Below are 17,705 nucleotides of genomic sequence, written 5' to 3' on the forward strand. Positions count from 1 at the left end.
CAGATACTTACTAACTGTGTGACCCTGGGCAAGTCACTTAACCCTGTTTGCCTCAATTTCCTCATCTGTAAAATAAGCTGGAGAAAGAAATGGCAAACCATTCCAGTATCTTTGCCAAAAAAACCCCAAATGGGGTCACAAAGAATGACACAACTAGACAACAACAACAACAATAAACTTAGGGTAGGTACTAGGCCTTTCAGGGTCTCTGTTTCCTCATCTGTAAAATGAAGGGGTTGGCTTAGAAGACTTCTAAGGTCTCTCCCAGCTCCAATACTATGTGACTTTCTAATAATGCAACCACTATTCTCTCTACTTGTCAGGTGAGAAATCTAGAAGTTAAGTCAAATAAGTTGCCCAAGGTCACACGGCCAGACCTCAGATGCAGGACTCCAAACTTCAAGTCCAGCACTCTCTCCATTGTGTCACATAATCACTCAAATAGAAAGAAATCTACTTCTTTCTCTCTCAAATTTTCTTTGAAGTGGAAAGGAAAGCCACAGATTCATGTGTGTGGTGTGTGTGTGTGTGTATGTGTGTATCTGTGTATGAGTGTGTATATATGTGCATATATGTATAGGTATGTATACATACACACATGTGTATGTGTATGTATATGTATGTATAGACAGATAGATATAAATACAGGTATAGGTATGTATGTATGTTTATTTCTGCTCCACGACCTGGCCACACCACACACCTAGTTTCAAGGGCAGGACCCAGCCCTGTGCAGTATAGGACAAAACAGGCCCTTACCTTTTTCTGCTCCATCCTGATCATGCTTTTCCAAGAGCAGATAATGTGGACTCTCTGGCAGAAAAGGGAGAATCACAAGTTGGACAAAGGCAGGAATGACGATCACACCGAACAAGTAAGGCCATAGTGACTCCTTCAAACAGAACACAAAGATGTTAGTGAGGCTTTTTCTTTGGTGATGAATCATTCTGAGTGAGGCAAACTGTGATACCTATTAGCACTGAGGGATAAACACTATCACTTTCTTGGACAAGTTGCCATGACTGCCATGTTGCCCCACCTCCCCCACTTCACCCAACCCCAGCAAAGAGCAGTCCATGTTCTATAATGTATTTCTTAACCTTTCTTGATCACAGTTTCTTCATCTGTACAATGGGTATAATAATTATAACTCACATTTACATAGCACTTTAAGTATTACAATGCACTTTCCTCCCACTTCTGGGAGGTTGGTAACACAAGTTTCTATCCCTATTTTACAAATGAGGATACTGCTGTCTTAAGACATGAAGTGTTCTATCCATGGTCACAGAGAGTACGTGACAGAGTCAGGTCTTGAACTCAAATTGTTTGACTATAAACCTATTATTCAATTTAATATACTGCACTATCTTCAGATAAGAAATGCAATATACAGAATTCATCTTTACCAAGAGAAAAACTCTGTTCTAGGTGACAGGCAAACCTGTCTCTTGTAATTGACTTAATCCTCCGTCATATTTTGCCAATGTAAACCTGACCTCAAAGTCACTTAGTATCAGGTTCACATCTCTCAAGTTCCTACACATGTGAATTAGCATGTAGCTGCAACTAGAGTAGATTATGGGGAGTGAAGTAGGAAGAATTCTTCCCAGTTGAATACTGCTTTTGACTTTGGAACAAATTCTGTGAAGTTTGGATTCAGTCAAAGGGCCACACTTGAGGACCTAGAGGGCCACATGTGGTCTCGAGGATGTAGGTTCCCCACCCCGGTCTAGAGCACTTGACTCAGAGATGGGAAGACCTAAATTCAAATCCTGCAGATGCCTCCCTTCTATGGCCCTCTTCTCTGATTAGTGAGTTCTTGCCTTAGACAACCATGTAAGGAGGTCCCCGGCCGCCCACTTCTCTCTCACCTCTGCTCTTGACTTTTGACATTTCCACCTCTGCACCACAGAAGAAGAGGGCAGGTGGAGTAAGGCTTGAGGAAAGGCCATTGGATTTAGCAGTTACAATACGGGATGCCTCTGCCTTCCATTGACTATGATGTGGATGCTCAGAATAAAGGTATCTCAATTCCTCCATGAAGCCTTCCCTGACTCTAGAGATACATGTTGATCTCTATTTCAATGATCTTAGGGATTCCAACTTCTTATCTAGAAATGTCCAATTTAACACATTAAGCAGAAAGCATTTTCAAGATTTGAAAGGGAAACTAGAACCTATGACATCGAATGTCAGGATTGGGATGGACCTTAAAACACACGCAAAAAAATTAGTCCTTTAGTCTAAACATAATGTCTTTAGGATTCTGTCTGTCTCATGTGTGAATATGCATATTGTCTCCCCATAAGGTATTTGGACTCAAGGCCAAAAACTATGCCTGGTGAGGAGAAGGTCTAATAATTCCTCCCCTTTACAAATTGCTTCCCTCAGAACACCTTTCCAGCCTCATCTCATCTTATTTTGCTCTAGCTCTTCTCAGTTTCTCTCTGTCCTGGGATGAGGCATGTGTTCTTCCCTCCTCTAGGTCTTTGTTCAGGATGTTTTCTATGCCAATGATGACCTTCCTCCTCATTTCTGCATGTTAACTCTCTACCTTTCCTTTAAAGCCCAATTCACATGCCATCTCCTAGCTGAAGCCTTCTCTGGTCACCTGGTCACCAGCAGGAACAACTCCTCCCCCTCAAACTCCACAAAGCACATGATCTTGTACTTCTCTACTTAGCATGTGTTATAGTCATCTAAGTTTTTGTCTTATGCCAATATTAGACTCTAAGCTCTTTGATATACACGTATACATGTATGTGTGTGTGTGTGTATGTGTGTGTGTGTGTGTGGTCTAACTAGTTTCTCTCCCAGTGTCTAGCAAAGTATACTGTTATATGAATGAATGAGGTAGGGTGTTTCAAAAGCCTTAGTACAGCTTTAAGCTTTTAAAATCTACACTAAGACTTTTGGAACATCCTATATATTGAATGGAAAATAAACAAGACCTGGGTTCTGATCTTAGTCTGATCATTAGTTAAATCTGATGTGATTCATTTTTCCTTCTCCAGGTCTCAGTTTCCTTCTCTGTAAAATAAAAAGCTTGTACTAAGTGGAAGAGACTATAAAGTCCTTCTTACTCTAGCATTTAATGGTTCTGTGGTCCTTCTTTATTATACCTCACTTTCCCCAGCATGGTGTTTGACACCTATTGCTTGCTGAGTGAAACAGAACTACTGTTAGATTTTGAATCCAAAGGTACAGGTTCAAATGCTAACTTTCTTGCACTCTACCTGTGACCTTGCATAATCTATTTACGCCACAGGGGGCTTAATTTTCCTCATCTGTAAAACAAAGGGACGGGACCAATTCCTTAAAATGCCTTCCAGCTCTTATATTTTCTGGTCTATTATTCCACAACCTATATTTCTTGATTAGAGTTAGGACCTGGAAAATGACCTTTAGTCAGCAGATAGGACTGAAAAGGTACAAACAATCTATTGTCTAAGGAAGATCAATGAAGCCTCCAGGGTCTGTGATGAAACCCAAGAAGACTGCATTTGAACAGCCCTTAATGATCTGCTGTGAAGCTACTGCTTACTGATTTTACTCCCAACAGGCCCCCCTGGCCACTGACCCTGGAAGTGGAAGACAGACATTTGATGACAACAAACAGAAAACATTTATTCCATGTCTACTCTCTCCAAGCCCCTGTGCTAAGTTCTAGGAGGGATTTGGAGGAGGGTAAATAGATGTATAGGAAACATTCATAAAGTTAGAGATGAAACAGACCGTCAAAGATCATCTCTTTCAACGATTATGCTTGTATAGGCAAAGAAACTGAGACCCAGTTAATTAAGGGCAGAGCCAGCCTTAGTACCTGGGTCTTCTGCCTGCCAGTCTCATGTTCTTTGAGACTCACCTACCCTATCAACAAATGAGATGTCTATAAAGTGCTTTGTAAACTCTAAGTATGGTTACAAATAAGCTATTATGTTTAATAATGTCCTTATGCTGTTTCTTTTACAGTAGGGAATATTGAATGGAAACAGTTACAATACAAAATATACCGTGATATGTGTACAGGATAGGCATATGTAATATGAAAGTTCCATAATGGGAAGAGTTTTGAACTTGGAATCAGGAGACTTGGGTTTGAAGTCTGGTTCTGCCATTTGACTAGCTTTGCAACTTTGGGCAGAAGTTTTATCTCTTGATCCTCAATTTCCATGCCTATAAAATGGGAACACTAATACTTGAGCTACTTATCTCACATGTTGTTTGGAGGCACAAATGAAATGTTGTATATAAAACACCGTAACTGTAAGGCATTGAGTTAATGTAATGTAAACTCTTGTTTTTATCATCAAAAAGCTTAAAATTGAGGGGATAAGAAATAAGCAAATAACTATAAAATACAATGGATTATGGACCATAGATTTTAACTGAAAGGGATCTTGGAGATTATCAAGCTCAATCCCTTTATTTTCCTGATGATGAAACAAATTACATAGAGGAGTTTTAAAGTTTTCTAGGACAATTCCAAACGACTCATATGGAAAATGCTTTCCACCTTCAGAGAAAGAACTGATGGAGTCTGAATGCAGATCGAAGCATTATTTTTTAACTTTTTTTCTTGAGGATTTTCTTTTTTTTTCTTTCTTTCTTTGTTCCTTCCTTCTCTTTCTTTCTTTCTTTTTTTTTTTTTTTTTTTTGGCCTATGCTCTCTTTTGCAGCATGGCTAATATAAAATATTTGGCATGACTGTACATGTATAATCTACATTTAAGTGCATGCCTTCTCAATGAAGGGGGAGGGAAGGGAGAAATTTAGAACTAAAAAATTATTTTAAAATGAATATTAAAATTGTTTTTACATGTAATTGAGATAAAATAAAAAACATCCTTTAAAAAAATAAAGTGCTCTAAGAATTCTGAGGGAGGAAAGATCATTTCCTATGCTAGGGATCAAAGAAGATTTCGTGGAAGAGGTTTCTTTCAAGCTGGGCCTTAGAGGATTGGCCGGAATTCAACAGGAGGCAATGGAGATAAGTGGTATTTCAGGCTTAGGATATGGGGTGAACAAAGACATACAGGTTGGGAAGTGCAGGCCACATAGAGAGTGATGGTAGTCATTCAGCTTGGCTGGGACATGTTACAGTATACGGAGAAAAGTGCAAGATAAAAACTGTAAAGGTAGTTTGGTTCATGTGGTTGAAGCCCTTGAATGAGAGGCTAAAAAATACTTAAACTAGGGGAAGCTAGGTGGCGTAGTGTATAGAGCACTGGCCCTGAAGTCAGGAAGACCTGAGTTCAAATCCAGCCTCAGACCAAACATTTGACACTTCCTTGCTATGTGACCCTGGGCAAGTCACTTAACCCCAATTGCTTAACTAAAAAAAAAAAACAAAAAACTTGAACTTGATTCTGTTCACAACATTATCTGGGTCATTGTTTATCTGTAACAGTGCAGATAATTGAAAGATGACTAGATATTTCTCAGTTGGAACAGTGGGAGTGTCACAGGCTGGTGGGTCCTAATTACTTTTGTAAGATGGCTTAACTTCTCTGCTGGGTGTAAAGTACAAGTCTCGTTCTTAAAGATAAACTAAAGAACATCATTTTAATTCACTTCTTGCAATGTCCTTCATGCGCAATGCAGTTTTAAATATTGTAATAAAACCCTATGATTATAAAAATTGAGGCATTGTTCTTCCTGATCCACTTTCTATAAGAATTACAAATAAGTGAGCTGTGGGGGCTGTCTACAGAGATTTTCAATTACAAGGGAGTAGGGAGAGGGAGAAGGCAGGGAGAGAAAAGATCAAAAACAAATAATTCAAGACAAAAAACTCTTGACACATTTTGTCTTTTAAGTATAAGGAGAAGATGCCAAAGAAAAAATCAGATATATTTAACTAAATGGCATTATATAAATTGGAACTTCTTGGTGATTGGGACATTCCTAGAGGATGTAATAACGGGGATCCTCTCTAGAGAAGAGGATAAGAAGTCTGAGCCAGGATCTAGAGGAGTCTACCAGGGGTGGGGAACCTGCAGCCTTAAGGCCACATATGGCCCTCTAATTCCTCAAGTGTGGGCCTTTGACTGAATTCAGACTTCACAGAACAAAACTTTTTATCGGGGATTTGTTCTGTAAAGTTTGGATTCAGTCAAAAGGCTGCACTTGAAGTCCTAGAGGGCCATATGTGACCTCAAGGTCACAGGTTCCCCACCCCTGGCAACCAAATGCTAGGTCAGGAACAGGAGACCCCAAAATCTAAGTGGTCTGGAAATCCAGAAGCCAAGAACATCAAGCCAGGATTAATTGATAGGGTATGGGAATGTAGGCAAGCTCTACGTGATTTAACCATAAAGATTCAGCCCTTTATAGGAGTTCCATGTGCTCTTCACCTTCACACTTTGCTAAGGAATTGGTGTGGTTATCCTACCCTGTCCTGTTGGCCACCCCATAAACGCTGTGGTATAGACACCATTCCCCACCTCCCTTCATGAATGTCTCTCCCTTAACTTGAGGTCATGTCTTAGTGGGATGGCCTTGACCAAAGGCTTCTACCAAATCCACAGTGAGTCCACTGTATATGGACTTCAAAATTCTTTCCCTGGCTCACTCAGTGCTGAATGTAGTACTCCAGGTGTCCTATGTACACCTTCCCATTCAGCACTGGTGGGCCAGGCTTTGGAGGTCAGTGTTGGAGAATCTCAAAATTGGAAAGTACTTCAGAAGCCATCTAGTTTAACCTATACCTGGACAGGAATCTCTTTGACAATATGCTCAGCAAATGGTCTTCTAGTCTCTGCTTGTTGACTGACTGTGTTTGAAGACTCCTACTAAGTGGAAGTCCACAAAAATTATGTCTTTTAAAAAGAGAGAGCATATGGAAGTGAATGCTGAAAACTAAAAATAAATAAATTTAAAATTAAAAAAGAGAGAGCAAAAAAGAGAAAGTGTCTTCTGTGTGGATGTCTGGGTCTTGGATCTCATTCTGCTCTGTTTTTTTCTTCTTTTTTCCTTCATAGTTATTGCCTATTTTCTCTCCCCACCAATTTAAGTTTTATATCAGGCATTCTGTTCTTGTCTCCCCCCCCCCATTCCATATAAGTATGTCTCAGTGTCTTATCTCCCCCAAAATCTATTTTATAGTGCAATAAAATGGGTGTTTGATATGGAGACTAAGAATCTAGATTCATTCATATCCCCATTATGTTATTATATTGTAGCCTCAAGTAAGCTGGTCAACTTTCATGACCTTCAAGTTTCCCATCTACCCAATAAGAAAGGTAGACTATACAGCCTCAATGGTCCTTTCCAGCTCTTACTCAATGGCCCTTTGATCCTATGTAAAGGTTCCTTCTCTGCAGTGACAACACTAAAAAAAGCCAATACCCTTTATCCTGAAGAGTGAGCTATATATCTCAATAAAGTCTACATCTGTGTCAGGCAATGGATCTGGCAGGGCAAGATGTGGAATCTGAATCATTTCTCCAACGCCCACACAATTGGTGAATTACACAGCAGCAGCCAAATAATCCCCAGCACAATTAAAAAGAAAGAAAATAGATTATTTTTCAGGCCTAATACTTCACAATGTTTACATGCTTGTGCCCACAGAGGATCGTTTTCTTGGGTCATTGATCTAGACCTAAGTGGGTACCAACCATTATCTCAACTACCTCCAGGGATAATATGGTGTCTCTGGGATGCTCACTTTTTCTGTTTGGCTTTTAAATGTCCTTAAAATCTGGATCCTGCCTACATTTCCAATTGCCTTTCTATATGCATGTGACACTGGTCTCCTAGCTGTTCCTCACACAAGCTACCCCATCTCCTGATTGCATTATTGCTGGCTGTCCCCCATGTTTGAAACACTCTTCCTCTTCATCTCTGCCTTTAGGCTTTCCTGGCCTCCTTCAAGTCTCAGCCAAAGTCTTAGCCTCTGCAAGATGCCTTTGCCAATCCTCCTTACACTGAGGGCCTTCCCTCTGAGATTATTTCCAATTTACCCTCTGTGTATCTTATTTGTTCATCACATGTTGTCTCCTCCATTACACTGGGAACTCCTCAAGAGTAAGGATGGCTTGTTCTGTCTTTCTTTATTTCCCAAACACTTAGCACAGAGCCTGGCACATAGCAGACATTTGATAAATACTCATTGACTTGACTTTGACTATAAACTAAGTTTATAAAGTGCACAATGACCCTTGGATGCTCTTATGCTAGAAAGTTTGATCTTGAGAAGCAGAAAGAGGTGAGATGAGATCTAGCAAGGGGTCTGTCTGGAGAAAGATGAGGATGGAAGTCCATACCCAAAGGAGCAGGAAAACTGGTCCATGAGTAGCTCCTTGACCAAATGAAAATCATTACTGTGGTGGCAGTAGTGGTGGTGGTGGTGGTGGTGGTGGTGGTGGGGGTGGTGGTACAATAGAAAAACTCTATTTCTGACACTAATTATTAGTGGTGTGACTGTGGGCAAGTCATAACTTCCTTGGGTCTCATTCTTTTCATCTGTAGAATGAAAGGGTTAAATGACTCCTTCTAACTGTAAATTTATAATACTATGAGAGTAACTCTGAGCTACACTGGGCCATGGGGTAGCTGGGTGGTACAATCACTTGGAATCAGGAAGTCAGTAAGACTGGAGTCAGAAAGACTCATCTTTCTGAGTTCAAATAATGGTTCTTACCACTTTTGGTACATGATTAATTCAACATCACTAACTCTTTTATTAGTCAGTTAGGTGGTACAGTGTGGATAGAGTACCAGTCCTGGAATCAAGAAGACTCATCTTCCTGAGTTCAAATCTGACTTCAGACACTTACTAGCTATGTGACCCTGGACAAGTCACTTAATCCTGTTCGCCTCAGTTTCCTCATCTGTAAAATGAGCTGGAGAAGGAACTAGCAAAGCCACTCCAGTATCTTTGCCAAGAAAACCCAAATGGGAACATGAAGATTCACAACAAGTACTGCTCCATTCTACACTCTCATCCATCTATAAAACAGGTTACTAATGGGTAGGCTAGAAGGTCTATCACATTTGTGGCAAGAACTGAAAATGTGGTTAAAAGATATAAATAAACTTCCTCCTTTTTATAGATATCTTTTGCTTTTGCATCATATTCATTTTCCTCCTTGTAACAAAGACTTAAAAAACCCAGCTCAGCAAAACCAATATATTGACTGTGTTTGACAACGTATGAAGTGTTCCACTGTCCATTGTCCTTAAGTTCTCCAATGAAAGGAAAGAGGTACAATTTTTCACCTTTTCTCCAAAGTCAATCTTGCTTATTATAATTATACAGTGTTCAGTTTATTTTAATTTTTATTCCCTTTACACTGCTGCATTGATTGTGTATTTTGTTCATCATGTAAGCAGCTAGGTGGTTCAGAGGATAGAACACGAGGCCCGGAGTCAGGAAAACCTGAGTTCAAACCTGGCCTCAGACACTCACTAGCTATGTGACCCAGGATAAATAACTTGACATATGTTTGCCTCAGTTTCCTTATCTGTAAAATGGGGATAATAATCAAACCTACTTCCCAGGATTGTTATGAGGATCAAATGAGATAATAATTGCAACAGGCTTAGCACAGTGCCTGGCACATAGTGAGTGCTACATAAATGTTAGTTGCTATTATTATTATTTATTAGTATTATTAATTATTATTGTCTTCCAGGTTCTGCTCACTTTGCTCTGCATCATCATGAACAAACAATTGTAAGTTATCAGTGACAATATGAAACATTACTCCAAATTACTAATAATAAGAAATAAGAAATCCACATTAAAAACAACTTTGAGGCTTTCTCTCATAATTAGCAAGTTGGAAAAGAAAACACAATATGAGAACAGTCAGTGTTGGAGGGGCTGCAGAAATACCGGCACACAAATACACTATTGATTGAGCTATAAATCAGTTCAACCATTGAGAAAACAATTTGGAATTATGCAAATGTATAAACTATTCATACTCTTTGAACTAGATATCTCACTGCTGGGCATATCCCCCTAGCAACGCTAAAAACAGAAAGAAAGGCCCCATATACTCCAAAATATTCATAGCAAAATTATTTTTTTGTTTGTTTGTTTTTGGTGATCACGAAGAACTGGAAACAGAGATAATGGCTAAACAAATTGTGGGTTATGAATAGATGATAAAGGGTGGTACCTGGCTACATTTCCACTTTTCTTTTTAAATAACTCTATGACAGAAGAAGAGAGATGATATTAGCTAAAAGGGGAACAGTTTGGCAGCAATAGCAGCTGGGATAGCCTCAGTCTTTACCAGGGAGATAAGAGAACGTTTGCTCTTTTGGAGACTACCAAACTCGGAATTTGCAGTTAAACTTAAACATTTTTTTCCAGTCTTTACTAGGGAGGAGAGAAAACAAACCTGCATTTTTAAGACACAATCCCTCTTCCAACCTCCAGTCCTCTTTTTCTGTAGAATCACCTTATCAAGGGAATGAAAGCAAAGGGTGGTACTTGGGTTATAACCATAATGGAATATGATTGTGCCATAAGAAATGTCAAAGATGAGACATTCAGAGAAACATAAGAAGACTTCTATGAATTGATAATGGTAGTAGTAATCATAAGAATACTAATAGTATTTGCCAAGCACTGATACCAAAACAAAAGTGAAGGCAGAGAGGAAGTATCACAACAGGAAGCAGGATACAATGATCTCCATAAATTGACTGTTGGTCTGACTCAATCTGTTTCCCCAAAGCCTCAGTCTTACATTGACAGATTGTGTTCTCCACCCCCACTATGAATCTGCTATATTACTTCCTCATTCAGCTGTATCCAGCAAGACTCTGGGGCTTTGAAAATGTTGAGTTTTCTATGGATTTCATTCCTCTGTGAACATTTGCTATAAGACTACAGGGAGGAAAAAACCCCGTTAATCACCTATAGCTGGAAGGGATGTGAGAATGTCAGAAGTGGAGGGAATCTCAAATGTTACTGAATATAACCTTTTTTTTTCTGATTTTTGCAATGACTAAATTCAGGCTCATTGAATTGAAATTATTTTCCCAAGGTCTCAAAGCTAATGACTTGAGTTGTGACTTAATGCCAAGTTTCTGATTCCTAGTCCAGTGTTCTCTCCAATACACCACATTTCTTCTGTGTCTCATTTTGTTCAGTTTGAATTTCCTGCATAAGGAACCCAGCCCTCAGGATCATACTTTTGTTCTCTGACAATAACAAAAACCAAACAGTGAACTACTTACTCTTATTATGTTCTTGTAGACAGGAATGAACCATTAAACCAAGGGAGCCTAGAATCCCTTTTGTTTAATCCTAGTAATCTCAGAGAGGGCTGTGGCAGTTGTCTTAGCTTAGGGCCATTCTCTTCACCAAAAAAATAAAAAAGTAAAATTGCTCAGAAAACACTATAGGCAAAAGCAAGGGGACACAAGTTGGCATATGTATCCAGACCAATCTGGCATATTTTCTGAGATTTTTAAGTGACTGGCTAGGAATACCCAAGAATATAGACTAATTGTATTTTAAGAGTTAGAAAAATCTATTCCAATCCCCTTGTTTCAGAAAGGAGTCACTTCCTTAGGGAATTAAACTAAATTATTTCTAAGATCTCTTTCAGATTAAAAATAATAATAATATGATCCTGTGATACTGGAACTCTAAGCTCATAGAGATTGAACAACTTGTCTAAGGTCACACAACTACTTAGAAGCAAAGCTAAGAATCAAGTTCTCATCTCTTGACTTCCAGTCCAGATTTCACCTATAGGTAACTATTTGCTAGCCTTTAAACATTTCAGATAACTATTTAGTCTTCAGACATTGTAAAATAAACTGAAATATGATTTCTGATATGCATGTATATCTATATGTATATAGATGTATGGGTGTAAAGGAATGAGGATTTGGTTCTCTGCTCCAGTCCCCCAACTCAGTTGATATAGAGGAAATAAGGGAGGGATGGAGGAAAGAAGTGAGGGATGGAGGAAAGAAGGAAGGGAGGGAGGAAAGGAAAGAAGACAGAAGGGAAGGGAAGGAGGAAATAAGGGAAGAAAAAAGGAAGATAGGAAAGAAGGAAGGAAGGAAAAAAGGAAGGAAGGGAAGGGTGGAAGGGAGGAATGAATATTTATTAAGTGCCTATTATATGTCAGATACCATGCTAAGCATTTTACAAATATTATGTCATTTGGTCCTCACAAGAGCCCTAGGAGGTAGATACTGTCATTATTCCCATTTCATACTTGAGAAAACTGAAGCAGAGATAAAATGACTTGTCCAGGATCACACAGACAATAAGTGTCTAAGACTGGATTTGAATTCAGGTCTTTCTAACTTCAAGCCCAACACAAATTCCACTGCACTACTAACTACCACAGGATGTAGTAATTATAAATGATGAGGTGTTGATAAGTTAACAAGGTGTTACTCTGTTATCCATTAGGAAGTATTATCTCTCCCTGATTCATAAGAGAGGCATACCATTGCATGAACAATAATTGGCCATAGCCCAAGGGTGACCCTTACAATCTAGTCAGTTTGAAGCAGTAAAAGCTGGAATCAGCAATTAAGGACATACCCAATTCTGCACTTCTTGGGGGAGAGGAGGAACAAATTTTATCTCCTCCCCCATCCCCATTAGCCATGGCAACTAGTACTGGAGTTACTCACCCAGCATGAGACCTCATCCAGTTGTTGGAGAATCAATTTGAGAGAGTTAGAAACACAGAGGAGGAAGCAGAGACATGCTGTCTCCAGATACAGAAAGGTAGTTTCTCAAGGTGAGTTTCAGGCTGCTTCAACAGCAAAGAAAAGAGTTATGTATGGATTCAAAAGAGAGCTGGTCTTGGCAATCAGGAGATTGCCTGTGGAGAGGAAAACACCTTGGGAGCCCAGATGAGACTACCCTGAAGAGATGCTATGCCCAGTGGGGACCTGTGTAGGGACTCCACAAAGACAGGAAGGTTACCAAGTTTCTGCAGTTCTATAGATGTGACTTGCCTTGGTGACAATGTGTATCTCATTACCATTGTGCTCTAAGTTTGTGTCCACTTTTCACATGGTTACTATGAGTATTTGTTGGGAAGTGTTTTATGAGGAGGAAAGTCTTATAACTACTGCTCTTATAATACCATCTTAGTAAATACCTTTGCTTTGTACTAATTGTGTCTACTGTCTGACTATTAATGGGAAGCATATTAGTAGGGGGCTTGTGAGCTAAGAGTGCTAGGAATGCATCCCTACAGACTACCCTAGAACCTGAGGTAGCAGTCACCCTCTGTAGTTCCCACTAGTCAGAGTACAAGTAGGAGTGACTCCGTGAAAATGGGGTACTGTTTATATTTACATGTATATATGCATACAAACACATATTCATAATACATATGTGTACATTATGTGCATATACTCATAACTAAATACATATGTATAATCTGTATTATACATGTATGTATATTTGTGTGTACATATATGTACATGTACATATACCAGACCAGTAATTGCTTGATGTAGGGAGTTCCCGATAAGGAAATTCCCTCTGCCAATTCAAAGTACCAATTTTTCAGAAATTTAGTCTTATAAAATTTCCTGGAGGCACTGGAGAGCTGAGCCGACTTGCTTGGGGTCATACAGTGTCTATATATTTATACCAGAGGTGGTATTTGAACACAGATCTTCCTACTAGCAAGGCTGGATCCCTAACCACTCTGACACACTGCCTCTGGTGCGCATGTGTGGGTCTACTTATGTGTATATATACTCATACCCATATATATATTTATAGAGTCTTCTTGTTTTGTTTCTATTCACATTAAACCCTTTGTTATTTAGCATTCTGCTACCTGAATTTCTATTTAACTATTAATTACTATTTTGCCACTCTAATGAAAGCTGATTTCCATAATGATAACGCCTAGCACCTTACAAGTCAAAGCTGCAGGTGACCTATTGACCCATTGATCCAGAGGGCAATAGAGAAACAGACGCATGTGGGTGTAAGCAGGCAGCAACATAAAACCAAACAAGGTACACACAAGAAATAGAATAAAAGATATCTTCAAGGACAAGAGTAGCCAGAAAAGATAGCTGGTCAGGCAGTGAGAGATAACAGAGGAACAGGCTAAACTCTGCATCAACCTCCCTACCCCAAAGAACCAAAGAAAGACTTCTCATGCTTTGGGTAGTGAGGTATGTAGTAGATGGACCAGAAGTCCAGAGACCAGAGTTGAAAACCTAGCTTGGACCCTTGGTTGTTGTGTGAAAATGGATTAGGCAATTTATCTCTGATCAGTGCCCATATTATGCCTCACAGAGTGGTCATAAGCTTTAAATCACAGTCATAGAAACTCAGAGCTATAAGAAGCCTTACACAATTTCTTGTCCAATCCCTATGGGAAGTACGACTCTCTTTTATGGACATTCCAAACAATGGTCAACCTGGCTTGGCTTGAAGGCTTCCAGTGACACTGAGCACACAACTGTCTGTCCATACAATTGTCTGGCGGCTCTTATTTTTATTGTCATTGCTTCCTGGAGTCAAGCTGAAACGTGTCTCCCTGAAACCAGAATATGTGACTAAACAATAGACTCTCTTTGCCAGTCTTTCTGGAAACTTATTTGAAATAATTTTATTATTTGTACTTCATCTCCCATGGACTTTTCCAGGCATATGGTGGGCTTCAGTAATTGTTCACTCTGGTTCTTCTCTTTCTTATTTTAATCTCCATTTCCTTTTCCCTGTTTCCTCTGCCCAAACTTTCCCTTTCTCCAAGTGCCCCATTTTTTTTTCTTCTCTGCTTTGAGGAGCAGCATGGCATGGTGAGGACCAATGTCACAAATGGGGGGGGGGCAACATGACATAGTAGATGGAGAATTTTTTTAACTGTGTCATTTATTAGTTGTACAACCCTGGGCAAGCAACTCAACTACTTTCTAAGCCTTAGAAAGGCTTCATCTGTAAAATGGGGGCTAATAATCTCTGTTATACCAAATTCATAGCATAGCAAGGAGGATCTTGGTAAGTATTGATGCTACACAAATGGTGATATCTCCTAAAAAGATTATTATTACATTTTTACGTCAGTATTATGTTGAGGAGATTGTGAGCAATTTGAATGAGCTCAGTCATAACAGTGGTTTGGATTCTGTATAATTTATTATAGGTGAGTTCTCTGGGATATTGAGGTCTGTAATTTAGTATTGGAATTTGTCATTAGGCCTGGAGTCAAGAAGATCTGAATACAGTTTCTTCCTAAGACATCTACTCACTGTGTGATGCTGGGAAAAACACTTAACCCCTCTCAGACTATTTGCTCATCTATAAAATGAGAATAAAAATTGTACCTACCACCTAGAGTTGTTGGGAGGATCAAATGATATGGTATATTTAAAGCATTTTGTAAACCTTAAAATGCTATACAAATGCTACTTAGTGTTGTTATTAATATTAGTATCTGTCAGTCCCTGAAAAACAGCAACATTTTAAATTCTATGTAATTCTAGCCATCATGTCATGTCTTACTAGGGACTAAGTAAGTGCTGAGTTTTTACAGCCTGCTGCAGTGATATACTGTTTCCATATTCCTTCATATAATAATCTACATTGATCATTATGTCCAGGTCTTTAAGCATTACTCTTCTGTATTTCCTTGTGATAATGACCTAGTCCTGAATTGCTATCATAAACCCCTCCATTTCCAGAATAAAATCTGCATAATAGTCATTTGCTCAAACTTCTTTATCAATGTATTATTGGCTGAGTTCATGTAGAGGTCACCTGAAGAGATCCTTTCGATTCCATTCATGAATCTTGTTCCTTTCGCTGGCATCATCTAGAGGTGAGTTACCTTGGTTTAAATTTGACAAATCCAATAGTGTGTGCTTGTTATCATGCCTTACTATGCCTTAATGAAATTAAATCTTCTTATTCTTTTGGGTTTTGGCACAATTAACGACTATCAATCTTGTTCCTTTGTGGTATCAAAGTATTAATCTTTCTTTAGCTTCTTTCTGATAATGGTCTTTACATTTCATTAATACCGTATGGGTCTTTTTTAAGGTACTTGTCAGAATTGTTCCGTTCTACATATCAAGACCAGTACTTTATAGGAGTTAATTGCCTTAACTATCTTTCTCCTATTCACCTTTGATTTCAGAATCTTAACAGACTCTTAACAACTTCTGCCATATCATTCACCTTGATAATTTTATGCTTATTAAATTTTGCCTAAAGGAGACCAAAGATAGATATTATCTTCATCCTTTGGTTCAATGGGATCTTGAGATTCCAACATAAAGCCTATCTCTATCTTTCCTTGGCATATGTTAAGAATTTTACTTATTGAGTAAAAATGACATTTTGATATCATTGAAAAAATTCCACAAGATGAAGGATCTGTTTAATTTGGTTTTTTTTGGCAGAGTCTTATAGCTTGATATCATCCAAATTTAACAAATAATTAATTATTTTAGCTGTATTAGATTGTAAGTTCCTTGAGGTCAAAGACTACCCTTTGACCTTTTTTGTGCCCCAGTACTTAGCACACTGCCTGGTACATAGTAGGAGTTTAATAAATGATTATTGTTTGACTAATTGGCCCATTTTTCTAGCCAAGCCTGGAGTATTCTTCATGAGACTACTCTAACTGGTGGAAAGAATGCTGGCAGGAGGCTACGTACTAATGAGTGGGGCAAAGTCATCAAAATTGTAGACATGTTGAGGAATTAGCTTCCACAGGAGAGTCTTTCTCTTTCTCCTCCCTAGAGTGATTTTTGTTGTTTGTCCTTCATTCTCAAAGAGGACCAATGACATCAGGAAAGTGATGTCTTCTTGACTCACAAGTAAATTGGATTTAAGTGAGGCAAGGCTGTGCGCTGTCACCAGCCTCACTCTCTCCTCCAGAGCCATCTGGGTCCAGTGGCAAGATATAGATTAGGATGACTGGAGATGGCCCCCAGAGTTGATTCTAAAAAGAATCTGGAACCCTGAGTGACTCTTGAAGCACAAAGTGCTCCCATAAACTCTGCCATAAATGCGGGTTTGTGGTGTCCTGTGTTAGCACATTCTCTTCACTACTTAGGAGAGTGTCATATAAAATGCACCAGGTATGGCTTGAAATGTGAGTTACCTTTAATATTTTGGTGTGACTCCTTTCATTAAGAAGTGACATTTAATTCTATTCATGAGAGATGATAATGTATTTAAGCCTAGGCAGAACCACAATAGGATTAAACTAAGAAAAATAAAATGCTGTGTTTTATAGGAATTATTCTTGACATTATGGTATTGGTAGCATGTTTAAATAAAGAACAGTTTCCCATGTAGACATCAAATGTTCCATTGTCTTCATTATATTGGTGTCTATTTTATGAGTTAAAAGCTTTGCAATAACCAAAAAAAGGTAATATATATGTTAGATTAGAGTACTTTGGGCAGCTTGTTCATTAATGAATGAATTGATAATAAGTGGCTCTTGGCACTTCCTAAAACTTTGAGGCATACCTCTTTTGCTCCTCAGCCAACTTATTGTTGTGTGTGTGTGTGTGTGTGTGTGTACACACATACATATATACATAGATTTTTTTCTTGATAAAATTTGTGAATGGTTTGTATATAATACATAAACATGTAATTCACCTATATTTTGAGGGGTCCCAGGAGTTCTCACTCTGGTCATTTGTTATGCCTTCTGTTAAGAAAGGTAGGATTAAGTGAGAGGAAGTTGATGCGTACTTGGCTAGACCTCCCTGGC

At 38.8% G+C, this 17,705-nt stretch overlaps 1 protein-coding gene across 2 annotated transcripts in view; it reads right to left on the minus strand.

The window, feature by feature from the left end:
- The window catches only part of SLC2A9 (solute carrier family 2 member 9), a 304,702-nt gene that overhangs the window by 217,746 nt on the left and 69,251 nt on the right, over positions 1 to 17,705 (minus strand). For both annotated transcript variants that reach the window (XM_027836293.1, XM_027836294.1), the window contains one exon: positions 760 to 892. In XM_027836293.1, the coding sequence (XP_027692094.1) occupies positions 760 to 892 (133 nt within the window). The remainder of the gene's footprint in view (positions 1 to 759; positions 893 to 17,705) is intronic.

The sequence above is a fragment of the Vombatus ursinus genome, unplaced genomic scaffold, assembly GCF_900497805.2.
Source record: "Vombatus ursinus unplaced genomic scaffold, bare-nosed wombat genome assembly UNPS02014818.1, whole genome shotgun sequence".
Lineage (NCBI taxonomy): Eukaryota > Metazoa > Chordata > Mammalia > Diprotodontia > Vombatidae > Vombatus > Vombatus ursinus.